The following is a 13,029-nucleotide window of genomic DNA, read 5'->3' as shown; positions in this document are numbered from 1 at the left end:
TTTTATAAAATTTGAATTTTTGTTATTTTAGTTATAATTTGTATTTTTATCGTTTATTTTGTAATATTTATCATTCGCTATATAGTTTTAAGTTTAGTATTTTTGCCGTAGTTATTTTTATATTTCTAGTTTTTAGGCTTTGCCGTAAAATCGCTTAAGTACTTTTTATTTAGATTAAGATTTATGTGCTTTAGAATTTTGCGACGCAGTTTTTAGATTTTAGTGCCTTTTTAAGTAATTGCCGTTTTCCGTATAGAATTGAATTTAAGTTTAATACATTTAGACGCAATTTTTAGTTTTTAGTTTTTAGACTTTTAAGTTTCGACGTTTTTCTTTCTTATTTTTATTTTTTGACGTTTTTCGACGCGTTTCTTTTTCTTTCTCATTTCTACGCTCTAGTTTTTAGGACATAGATTTTTATCTTCTTTAAATCTCGGTGAAAAATTATTTTCAGCGGTTAAATTGATAGACATCCAAATTTTCTGGTTCGTAGTAATAGTTGGATTTGTTAGTGGCGAGTTGTGGGCTTTCGATTTAAAGGGTCCTGGCTACCTGCTGCATCTATTGGCTATTCGAAACGTGGGCAAAATCAGAAAAATCTATTAATTTGATAACTTATATAATTTTTATATTTATAACTAATAGGATATTCAGTGAATGCCCCGAGCAAAACGTTCACCACCTTTCATACGTTCACCACATGTAACTCGATCAAGACATCTAGCTAATATTGCCGCAGTTGATTTTAGCTAATATTGCCGCAGTTGATTTTTCTTTAGAATTATCATCAAGTAGACCAAGTACTCCGATTCAAATTTCCGATAATCAATTTTTTGAACCCGACCTCACAACTGAGAACCCGGAGGATATTCAGGGACAATTCCAAGATCCTGAACCACTAATCATTCCTCCTGAACCACAAACTGTTAAATCAGAATCTTCTATTGATTCGGATTCAACAAATTTAGATATGGAAGTAACAGAACCTCAATGTATGGAAGACCGAATGAGAGCTACACGCACTGGCCAAGGTCACGCCATTATTCGGCCAGATGTTAATGCGCCAGATTATGAAATCAAAGGACAAATCCTACACATGGTAACTAATCAATGCCAATTTAGTGGTACGCCAAAAGAAGATCCAAACGAACATCTTCGAACCTTTAATAGGATCTGTACTCTATTCAAAATCAGAGAAGTTGAGCATGAGCAGATCTATCTCATGTTGTTCCCTGGACTTTAAAGGGAGAAGCCAAAGATTGGTTAGAATCGTTACCTGAAGGGGCGATTGATACATGGGATGTTTTAGTTGAGAAATTTCTTAAAAGATTCTTTCCGGCATCTAAAGCCGTGAGACTTCAAGGAGAAATTGTTACGTTCGCGCAAAAGCCAAATGAAACATTATATGAGGCGTGGACAAGATTCAGAAAGTTGTTGAGAGGATGTCCTCAGCACGGTTTAGACACTTATCAAATAGTACAAATATTCTACCAAGGTGTCGACGTTGCTACACGTAAAGACATCGACACAACAGCTGGTGGTTCCATTATGAAGAAAACTACAACCGAAGCTCACAAAATTATTGATAACACAGCCTCCCACTCACATGAGTGGCACCAGGAAAAAGATATCTTTCGATCATCTAAAGCGGCTAGAGCCGATTCTAGCCATGACTTTGGTTCCGTTTCCGCAAAAATAGATGCTTTCGAAAGATGAATGGAAAAGATGACTAAAGATATTCACGCAATACGAAATAGTTGTGAGCAATGCAGTGGACCACACTTAACGAAAGATTGTAATGTTGAACAAACTATGGAACAACGTGAGAATGTTTTCTACATGAACCAAAGGCCGGGAAATAATTATCAAAATAATTATCAACCACCAAGGCCAAACTTCAATCGAAATCAAAACATTCTTTACAATCCAAATGGACCCAACAATAACTCGTATAACCAACAAGGTCTGAATAACCAACCAACTCAAAACAACACTTTCAATCAACAAAGACCTAGCTTGTATAAACCATCACAACAAACCGAAGAGAAAAAGCCAAATCTGGAAGAAATGATGGCAAAGCTAATGGAATCTCAAACACAATTTATTACATCTCAAACCCAAACAAATGAGAGGTTTGATCAGTCATTAAGAGCTCAACAAGCTTCTATTTTGAATCTAGAAAAACATGTAAGTACTCTTGCTAGCATGATGAGTGAGAAGGAACAAGGAAAGCTACCAAGTAATACTGAAGTAAATCCTCGGAATGAGAATGTTAATATGGTGTCAACAAATTCTGAAAAACCAGCACTAGAAGATGAGAAGGTTTTAGATGTGAGTAACAATGAAGAAGTTACACCACCACCACCACCACCACCACCACCACCACCCGAGTATGTAAAGCCAGTGGTGGCACCATACAGACCACCCATCTCAATTCCAAGAAAAGGAGTGGAGTATGAGAAAATAATAGGAAATAAAGTTTGTGATACCTCTGGAAAGAAGAAGAAGAATAAGAAAGTGCAAGAAACAAAAATCATAGAAGTAAATCCGGTAAAGACAGTTCCACCAAAACTTCCACCAAGGTTGGTTGATCCGGGTGAATTTATTGTTCCTTGTCTACTTAGTGATTGCGTCATGTATGATGCACTAGCAGATTTAGGTGCGAGTGTGAGTGTTATGCCTCTTTCATTATATAAGAGATTAGGAGTAGGTGAGTTAAGTCTACGAACATGAGTGTTAGACTCTTTAATCAAACCATTAAGCACCCAGTTGGAATTGCTGACAACCTACCAGTTCAAGTAGGTAATTTAACCTTTCTAGTCGAATTTATTATCATTGACATAAAAGAGGACTCAAACATTCCTCTAATTTTAGGTCGACCATTCTTAGCGTCCACCAGGGCGTTATTTGATGTAAGACAGGGTAGAATGACACTTAGTGATGGTGAAAAATCGATCACATTTGTGAGTCGAAAGTCTAAATCTCCACCAACCAAAACTGTTGAACCAACAAAAATGATTGGTAAGAACCATATAGTTTTACCAACTCCAACAGTAGTGCTTAACAGTAATAAAACACCCAAGTGTGGGGAAGATGAAGTAACACCTAATGATGACCTGATAACACAGAACCCCATTGTTGATACAAAATTAAATGACCCCGTTATTAATAGTTCAATGAAGAAACTTATTAAACGGATTCGCGATGCTAGAATTAAGGGGAACTTTAAGTTATGTAACCGGTTAGTATCCAATCTATCGCCTAAAGAAAAGGCGAAACTAGTTGAATTTGTGGATATTACACAGGAATCTGACCAATGGCTTAAAGCAAAAGTCACAGATATGCAAGTTGATTATGGTCCAAAAGAAATTGACAATGAAGTTAATCACAAATTCGACACCATAGCTACCTAAGTGTGGGGAGATTCAAATGTTCTAAGAAAAAATGCTGTCTAGAGTTAGTTGTTCTGTTCTCGTGTAGTTCCGAGAATGGAATCCGATTGGTCTTTTCCACTAGCAGACACTAAAGAACTAGTTTTCTCCCCCCATTCTAAATTTTATTTTGTTTTGTAGGTTTGTATGAAATTAATACGCTTTTTAAATTTAAGTTTTGTGTGAATTTAAAAACAAAATTTACTTTATTTCATTAAGTTTAAAAAATGATTTCTAAAATTCGTCGTAAGTTAAAGACTGGATCATAGAATCGAAATTGCTATACCCAAAGACGGGGCGAAAAATTTTGTTATCATTATTTTTAATATTACTGATCTAAAGTATGCCAAAAAAATTAAAAAAACCCGAAAATCTTTGTTTTTAAAACAATCGCTTTAAAACGACAATTTTTAAATTTTGTCGAGGGACGGACTAGGTAAACATACCGAAACTACCTAAATTAAAAGGAAATAAAATTTTAAAAAATTATTCCTTTAAATTGTTTTAATAAACAAAGGTTTTATATATAAAAAATAAAATAAATAAATAAATAAATAAATAAATAAATATATATATATATATATATATATATATATATATATATATATATATATATATGTTTGTAGTTTATCTTAAATACAAAATAGGGTAAAACAGCGCACTTTCAAAAACTGGCATTAAAGTTCAGCAAAAGCTACTAATTTTGACGAAAAGATACAAAAATATCAAATGAGATATAAAATAATAAGTTTGCAAACTCGGTATTTTTAATCACTTTTCTACACTAATCACCCTCATGAATTTAAAATTATAGTCTGATTTCATGCAAATGAGGGCATTGCATGATCTCAAGTGTGGGGAAGGGTTATAAATTCTCTCGGGTTTACACTTGGTTTATTTGCCAAATTTTGTGAAAATTTGAAAAATTTCAACTAAATGAATTCAAAATCATGTTTATACATATTTATGAACGATGAAAACTAGGTGTTGATACCGAAATTATCGTTACCTCGAAAAGGACATAAATTGAGAAACAACTTAAAATGCTTGAATTCATTTAAAATGGAAAAGAGGAGAATAAAAAGGCAAAGAAAAGAATAAATAAAAGCTAAGTGTGGAAAGAATTTACCAAGTTCTTTAAAACACATATCACATATTTGGTACAGATTATTGCAGGTACTTTTGCTTTGGACTAAACTAATCAGTTTTACCCGATTTTTTGTAATACCTTTGAAAGAATAGATGGATCTACACGATGAATCAATTCCATCATTAAAAGGAAGTAAAGTCTTCCGAAAAAAACACGCGCTTCCTGATTTAGGTCAAGAAGTTGTCGTCCAGACCAGCTGTAGGTTGATGAAAAATCTAGAAAAGTCATCTCTAAAATCAACAGGAAATCCACGGACCTCAGCATCAAACAGGGTCGCCATGTGGTCAGACTTATCCTAACCATGAGAGGATCTGTCTCGTAAAATGGGGAGGGCGCCGTGCAAATTAGCTTGATAAGACTAATGAATCAGACCCCCAGAAAGGATAATCTCCTTAAAGATTAAAAATCAGCATTTAAGCCTGATATTACTCAATCCTTAAGATTGACCTTAAAAGATTGAGAATTACAAACTCATGGAATTCGATGATATCTAAACTCGAGCTTGAACGAGAAAATATTTTGATCAAAATTAAAACCGATTTGTTTTCTGAAAACCTATTTTCAATGCGTTCATTACCATTGAACGTAAAATCCTAAGAATTCACTGAAATTCATTAGGTCACCTGAACCAAATCGGGTGTCAACCGTAAGAACGGTAGTTGCATAGCATGGTCGGAGACAGGACCGTGTGCCAGACCGAAAAATTATAGGGTGATCTTTACTATTGCTCCTACAAAGGATAGTAATTGCATCAGACACGTTGTGGGCCATGAAAAATTGCATGTCATTAGACATTGCCTTAACAGTTGCTTGTTCATCGCTTTCCTTTACAACCGGACGGTAGTTTAATAAAAGGTAATATACGGGACAAGTAAACTGGACGTGTGCTTTCCTAATACAAGGTTAGCAAGTGGGTGACACAAAACCGCAAGTTTTGAGCTAAAATTTTAAAATCTGAAACCCACAAAACCCACAAAACCCACAAAAATATTTTGCAAACACCGGTGAAGGGTTATTCCGAAAAACTTATCTAGGGTAAAAGCTAGAATGAATTTTCAAAAGATCAAATTTTTTCATAAAGATCCAATTTCCTTAAAGGATCTAAATTTTCATAGTCATGTGGAACTGTAAACCACATCGTTACTATCATTGTGTATACTGCTGTAGCAAAATCACTGATGTATCAAGTGTGAGAATAAAAAAATGATTCGAGTGAAGTGTGATTTAATTTCAAGTTCTGTATTGCTTGAGGACAAGCAACGTTCAAGTGTGGGGATATTTGATAGTGCTCCAAATAAACATATATATAGGCGCAATATCATCCCAATATCTAAAGCTTTTAGTTGCAATTGTTCTATTTTTATGTAATATTCGTTTAAATAAATAAGTGCGAAGACAAAAGAAGAAAACGACGATTTGAATACGCAAATGACCAAAAAGCTCAAATGTACAAGATATAATTCAAGTGGTTCAATTTATTGATGAGAAACATCCAAAAATGACAAGAGTACAAGTCACGAAACGCAAAGTACAAGATATTAAATCGTACGAAAGGACGTTCAAAAATTCGAAACCGGGACATAAACCGAGCATCAACGCGCAAGTCAACGGAGCTAAAATTACAAGTCAACTATGCACAAGAATATAATATATATATATATATATATATATATATATATATATATATATATATATATATATATATATATATATATATATATATATATATATATATATATATATATATATATATATATATATATATATATATATTTAATTAAAGTGTCGAAAAACTAGAAAACAAAGCATTGTGAGCTGGATCAGGTAGCCATGCGATAGCATGGGCATCAGAATCTGGCCAAGTGCTATAAATAGCCACGAATTCGGACGAGCTCAACACACCTCAATTTTCTTTCTTCCTCTGTAAAGAATTATATATATTTATATTTATAATTTAAAGTTTAAATTAAGTTTAATAATAATTGGGTTAATGCAAGAAATGTTTTAAGGTTTTGTAAGACGGAACTCTGTCCGTGTAACGCTACGCGATTAATCACCACTGTAAGCTATGTTCTTCCTTTTTAAATTAATGTCTCGTAACTAAGTTATTATTATGCTTATTTGAGCCGAAGTAATCGTGATGTTGGACTAAATATTAAAATGGGGTTATTGGATTTTGTACCATAATTTGGGTTTGGACAAAAGACCGACACCTGTGAACATTGGGCTATGGACTATTTAGATGGGGGGTATTGTCTAATTGAATGACAACTCATTGAAATCTGTCGAACCTATCTTTAAATTAGTTAATCTAATAATTATTAAATGATTATGCATGTCCTATCTAGTGACGTTTATACGACATCTTTTACAAATTATTTAATTTAATCAATTAGATTGGGTAATTTATTATTCATTATGGCCAAGTGAATAAATTAATGTATCATGGACTAATTATAACAGGGGTGGATTATATACAAGGGTAATTGGTGTAATTGTTAACAAAGTATTAAAACCTTGGATTATACGTAGTCGATAACCTGGTGTAATCATTAGACAAAGTATTAAAACCTTGTTACAGTTCGAATCCCTAATTAGTTGGAATATTTGACTTCGGAAATAAGGTTAATTTGACGAGCATTTTATAATTATGACCGATGAAATATTATGGACAAAAACCAGATATGTTTCAATTAATCCAAGACAAAGAACAATTAACCCAGAGTAATAAATTAAAATCAAAACGTCAAACATCATGGTTACGGAAGTTTAAATAAGCATAATTGTTTTATTTTATACTTCATCGTACCTTTATTTACTGTCATTTTAATTACTGCAATTTACTTTATCGCAATTTAAATTCTGTCATTTATATTATCATCATTTATCTTTACGCTTTATTTAAAATCGACAAACCGGTCATTAAACGGTAAAACCCCCCTTTTATAATAATAATAATACTACTATATATATATATATATATATATATATATATATATATATATATATATATATATATATATATATATATATATATATAGATATAGATATATATATTTATACAAATATAATTGTTTAAAAATATAGTGTACGCAATATGCCGTCTCCCTGTGGAAAGAACCGGACTTACTAAAAACTACACTACTCTACGATTAGGTACACTGCCTATAAGTGTTGTAGCAAGGTTTAAGTATATCCCATCTATATAAAAAATAAAACTTGTGTAAATTGTACCGTATTTCGTATTAAAAATAATAGTATTTTGTATACACCGCTGCACACATCATATCGTCAGATCTTAACTTATTTTATTTTATTTTTTAAAGCAAGACTGTTATTATTAACAATATTAAGGATTACAAGAACCTATCTTTACTATATATCAATGAATTTCGGTAATAATCTAACTCGAGAATATAACAAAAGGACACGGCCCAAAAGATCTTAATTATTAGACGTGTAAGACCTAAATCAATATGAAGCTCAATCAGATCATTGAATATAATTTTATTAAATTATAATTTTTCTTAAACTTTCTTCCTTTCGGTAATAGAAGTGATCCTCACACACCACTTTTTGATCCATGTATACTAATTTACCTATTTTACCCTTAATTATAATTATAATAATAATATAAGTTCAATTTTTTAGGGGCATAACTGTAAGTTTATGAGACAAAAGTATACATGGATTAAAAAGTTGTGTGTTAGAATCACTTTCTTTTTAGTTATCCTCTCCGTTGCCCCACCATAATTTTAAGTCATTAGTGTAATTTTGTTCCAATACGATGTTTTTCTCATATTTTTTGTTTTCGACAAACTTTTTTTTAACTATTAACAAGTTGATCTCATATATAAATGTGTTGAAACTTCTTGTGAATGTCGAGTTAATGGTGTTAATTAATACCATACTGTTGCTTTATACGGAGTATTGTATATAAATTAAATTTATTTATATATGAATTTTTCCTTGTGATTTTCGTAGACTCTTAATATTAAATATCAAAAACGTGAGATACTATCGATTAATGCACAACCTTTATAATATCGATTATCGATTATGTAATGTATTTTGCTATGCAATGTCTTTGAAACTATACAGTAGTATTTCAGTATATTACTCCGTATTAATTCTTTTAAAGATGCGATTCTTTGGAACGTGGATAAATAAACAAGTACATCTAGCCATCTAGGTGCTTTTGACCCCACAACTGACGTCACAGCTGACGAATATTTTTTTTTATATATATTAAAATATTTATATTTATATTTTTTTTAATTAAATTTAAATTAAAAGGAAGTGATCCTTACACACCACTTATTGATCCATTTATACTTTTGTCTTATAAACTTTCAGTTATGCCCCTAAATTAATGTAGGAAGTTGAACTTGTATTATTATTGTAAGTATAAATAAAAGTAAAATAGGTAATTAAGTTTACATTGATTAAAAAGTAATGTGTGAAAATTAGTTCTCTAAATTAAAACTTTAAAATCAAAACTTAATTAAAAGGACGCCCTTCGTTCTCATGGTTCGTTATCTTATGTTCCAAATCTAACGCTATTTATTGAATAATATTGTTGCCGATATAAGCTGGCTTTGTATTTTTTTTATTTAATATTTTACGTAGAAATTTAATATTTAGTATGTTGATCATCGGAAGATTCACACATTAAATTACACAAAATGGGTGAGAGAGAAAATCTAGAGAGAGAGCAAGGCAAAGCACGGTTAGGGCTAGCACGGGAGTGTCTCACGGTCTTCGCAACGGTAACTACACAAGCAACATTCACGAGGGCTCAAAACGAAATCGATTGACGTCATACATGTTTTTCAATTTCTCCGATGAGTGGAAAGTGGTTGATTTTTGGAAGCTATTCAAGCAATACGGTTCGGTTAGGGATGTTTATGTCGCTAAGAAAAGGCTGCTCAACGGTCGTAAGTTCGCTTTCGTTAGGTTCGCTGAAGTAAACGACGCTGAAAAGTTTTTGAAATCCTTGGAAAACATTAAGTTCGATGGCGAAGCAATCAAGGTTTTTATGGCAACAAACCGGCCACCAAAAGGTCCAGTCACGGGTCATGTGGCAAACGAACCTAGGGTTCCTGTTAATACGTGTTAATACGCGTTTGGGGGTCGATACTAACCGGTTCAGTGACGGGAGAAAGTTTGCAGATGTTATTGGTAGGGGTACAAAAGATTTGAGAGAAGTTCTAAATGGCAGAAGAAGGGAGCAGGTTTATGTCCAAAAGGGTAACCCTAATGTAGGTCAAAAGTCGGATGATTGTGAAGATAAAAGCAAAACATTCATGGTTGATGATGAAGAAGATAACCCAGAAAATAATAATAACGAGATCTTGAAACGGTCAGTGGTTGGGGAGGCTAAAAGCATAGGTATTTTTAATAATCTTGAAATGATCTTGAAAGATGAAGGGTTTGAAGATGTGGAAGTCAAACGATTTGGAGGTCTGGGTATTATGCTGGTTCTCCCAAACATAGCTGCTGCAAACGAGCTATTGGAAGAGAATCTCAAACTCAAAAAGTGGTTCATAAAATAAATTTGTGGGATTTTAGAGCGTGGCCTGAAGGAAGAATGTCTTGGCTCTCGATTACTGGAGTTCCATTACCTTGTTGGTCCGAGAAAACTTTCAAGGCAATTGCGGAATGGTGGGGTGTGGTGTATATCCTGGAAAATTGTAAATTCAGCGGTAATCAAAGTCTTGTAAAAGGAAGGGTTTTTGTGAAACTTAATAATCCAGAGGTTGTCAATGATGCTGTCAAATTAATCTACAAATCCAAAGCGTATTTTGTTAACATAGTCGAAGAATCATGTGATGAAGGTTTAAAAGAAAACGAGTTTCGGTGTAATTCTGGTTTGAAGAATGCGTGGTATAATAGTGATTACAACTCTAGTGAACATCCAGATTATGTCAACTCAGATGCTAGTGGGTCGGGTGATGATGAGTATAGTCTGTTCAATGATGTCCTAAACAGCGAGAACGAAGATGAAGGAGATGATGATGACGATTATAGTTGTCCAGAAGATGATGGGTCTCCGGTTAAACGAGTTGACCCGGTCAGTGAACTGGTTCATGCAAAAGAATACAAGATAGAAGATGAAGGATATGTTTTCTTGGGGAATGATAATACTTTTAATGATAATGATTTTGTTGCTGAGACTGCAGAGGGAGAATTTGAAAATGCACCAATTTCCAAGGCAAAATGTGGGATAGAAAACCCTATTCCCAACCCTAATGCGTCTCCTGAGTCTCCCAATGTGGATCTGGATAACGGTTTAGTTGGCACATGGGGCCTACACGATAAAAAATGTGGAACGGATGGGGCAGATACATCAGATGGTGGGCCTAAGGTTGATGATGGGCCTGTGATGAACAATGATGGGCCTAAGGTTGGGCCTGGTACAAATGTTGATGGACTTGATTCCTATAATGATAATGAGGCTAACAAGTCGAATGGTGTTGGGCCTGTTTGCTCAGACCATGATGTTGGGTTAGATGGAGATTACGAACCTGATCGGTCAGATGGCGATGGGAATGTGGAGTGTAACAGCAGACCTTTTTCACGTGAAACTGGTGCAGATCTGAATCACGTGGAAAGAAAATTACCCAATAGATCAGAAGCTGATGAGAAAGGAAAAAGGAAGTCCAAGGCTTCTCGACTCCCAAAAAAGAAAACGAATGAATGTATTTCAGAGAAAAGTAATCAACAGGCTAGGGTTTCTGAAAGTAAAAGATCCAAAACGGTTGAGGTATCAAACTGCAATAATTACTACTGGACGACTATGTGTAACTTTAAAGCATCATCAAGAATAATGAGATTAAAAAATAGAGCAAGGGTTGGGGTTAATTGTGGTAAATCATGCAAGTTTTCATGTAAAGGGTGTGGTTTTAGATCAAAGAAGAATTCGAGAAAGCAAAAACCTTGCGTGTCTTCGAAATCCATCAACATGGATGAATTGAAACGGTATGGGGAGGAGATTGGGTTATCCTGGCCACCCTCTGACCATCAGTAAGCATCTTGTCTTTCTTCTTTCGTTAGTTTAATTGTTCTTAATGAAGGTCCTTTCTTTGAACGTTCGAGGTTTCGCGGTTAAAGGCAAATTCGGGTGGGTTAGAAATATTTGTGCTAGAGAGAATCCTTGGGTTGCGGCTTTCCTGGAAACTAAATGTGCTAAGGTTGATGATAGATGGGTAAATGCTCTATGGGGTGGGGATAACTTTGGTTATGTCCAAAAAGAAGTGATTGGTAAATCGGGTGGCCTTTTAGTTATTTGGGATTCTAGTGTCTTCGATATTATCGATTGTGTTGGGGGTATAAACTTCTTGGCCATTAGAGGTAAATGGGTGAGTTCAGGAATGGAGTCCATTATTGTCAATGTTTATGGCCCTCATAGTGATCGGGATAAAAAAGTATTTTGGGAGTCTCTTGAAAATCTTGTTGGTAGTATTAATACTTCTTGGCTTCTTGTTGGAGACTTCAATGAGGTTAGAAGTTCGGATGATCGTCTTAATTCACAATTTCATCAATATAGGGCGGATAGGTTCAACGAGTTCATTACAATAAATGCTTTAATTGATATAGATATCAATGGAAGGAAATACACTGGGATTAGCGATGATGGGTTGAAGTTTAGCAAGATTGATAGATTCTTGGTTAATAATAGTTTCCTTCGTCTTTGGGAAGATCTTTCGGTAAATGCACTAGATAGACATCTTTCGGATCATTGTCCTTTGGTGTTAAGAGATAAGTTGATTGATTACGGGCCAAAACCTTTCAAAGTCTTTGACGAATGGTTAAATTGCGAAGGGATAGACAAGATTATATTGGATGCTTGGGGTCAACCTATTCGGGGATCGAGAAAAGATTATATCTTTAGGGATAAACTTAAAAATGTGAAGTTCGCGCTAAAAGAATGGAGTATTAAAGAATTTGGGGGACTAGATTTAGAAATTTATGCCCTTAAAAGAGAAGCAATGGAGTGGGAGTTAAACGATGAATCAAATGTTATCACGGATTCGGATCGGGAAAGGTGGTTGGAGTGTAGACGACGTTGGGTTGAGAAGTAAAATATCAAAACCAATATGCTTAAACAAAAAGCTCGTTTAAAATGGTCAGTATAAGGTGATGAAAATTCGAAGTTTTTTCACTCCTCGATCCGAAGAAAAAATAACAAGTGCAATATCCGCGGAATTAATGTTCATGGTTCATGGTATGATGACCCGGAAGTTGTAAAGAATTCGGTTTTCGAGCATTTTAAACAAATCTTCAGCCATAAAAATACCCCGAGGCATAGTTTTCTTCATTCTAATCCTTCTGATGTTACAGCAATTGTGTCTGGGCCTACTGCTCATTCTCAGCCCGTTTCTGCTACCACCGAGCCTGTACATACAGGGCCTGGTCAGGCTTCTGTTTTTTCGGGCCAACAGGCCG

At 34.1% G+C, this 13,029-nt stretch overlaps 1 protein-coding gene and 1 non-coding gene across 2 annotated transcripts; one reads left to right on the top strand and one right to left on the bottom strand.

Moving 5' to 3' along the window:
- Positions 1 to 1,353: 1,353 nt before the first annotated feature.
- On the bottom strand, positions 1,354 to 1,460 carry LOC139846112 (small nucleolar RNA R71). Its single transcript, XR_011758854.1, has one exon. It is a non-coding gene; the product is annotated as a small nucleolar RNA R71 (small nucleolar RNA).
- Positions 1,461 to 11,651: 10,191 nt separating this feature from the next.
- LOC139840943 (uncharacterized) lies at positions 11,652 to 12,665 on the top strand. The gene has a single exon (XM_071831184.1). It carries the CDS (start codon positions 11,652 to 11,654, stop codon positions 12,663 to 12,665), a length of 1,014 nt encoding a protein of 337 aa, XP_071687285.1.
- Positions 12,666 to 13,029: the final 364 nt, after the last annotated feature.

The sequence above is a fragment of the Rutidosis leptorrhynchoides genome, chromosome 4 (genome assembly GCF_046630445.1).
Source record: "Rutidosis leptorrhynchoides isolate AG116_Rl617_1_P2 chromosome 4, CSIRO_AGI_Rlap_v1, whole genome shotgun sequence".
Classification (NCBI taxonomy): Eukaryota; Viridiplantae; Streptophyta; class Magnoliopsida; order Asterales; family Asteraceae; genus Rutidosis; species Rutidosis leptorrhynchoides.
The sequence above is the reverse complement of the archived record's forward strand: the minus strand, read 5'-3'. Positions and strand labels throughout refer to the sequence as shown.

Excerpts from the sequence above, each read along its gene's own strand:
- LOC139840943 (XM_071831184.1), top strand. The coding sequence starts at position 11,652 with ATGAAGGTCCTTTCTTTGAACGTTCGAGGTTTCGCGGTTAAAGGCAAA.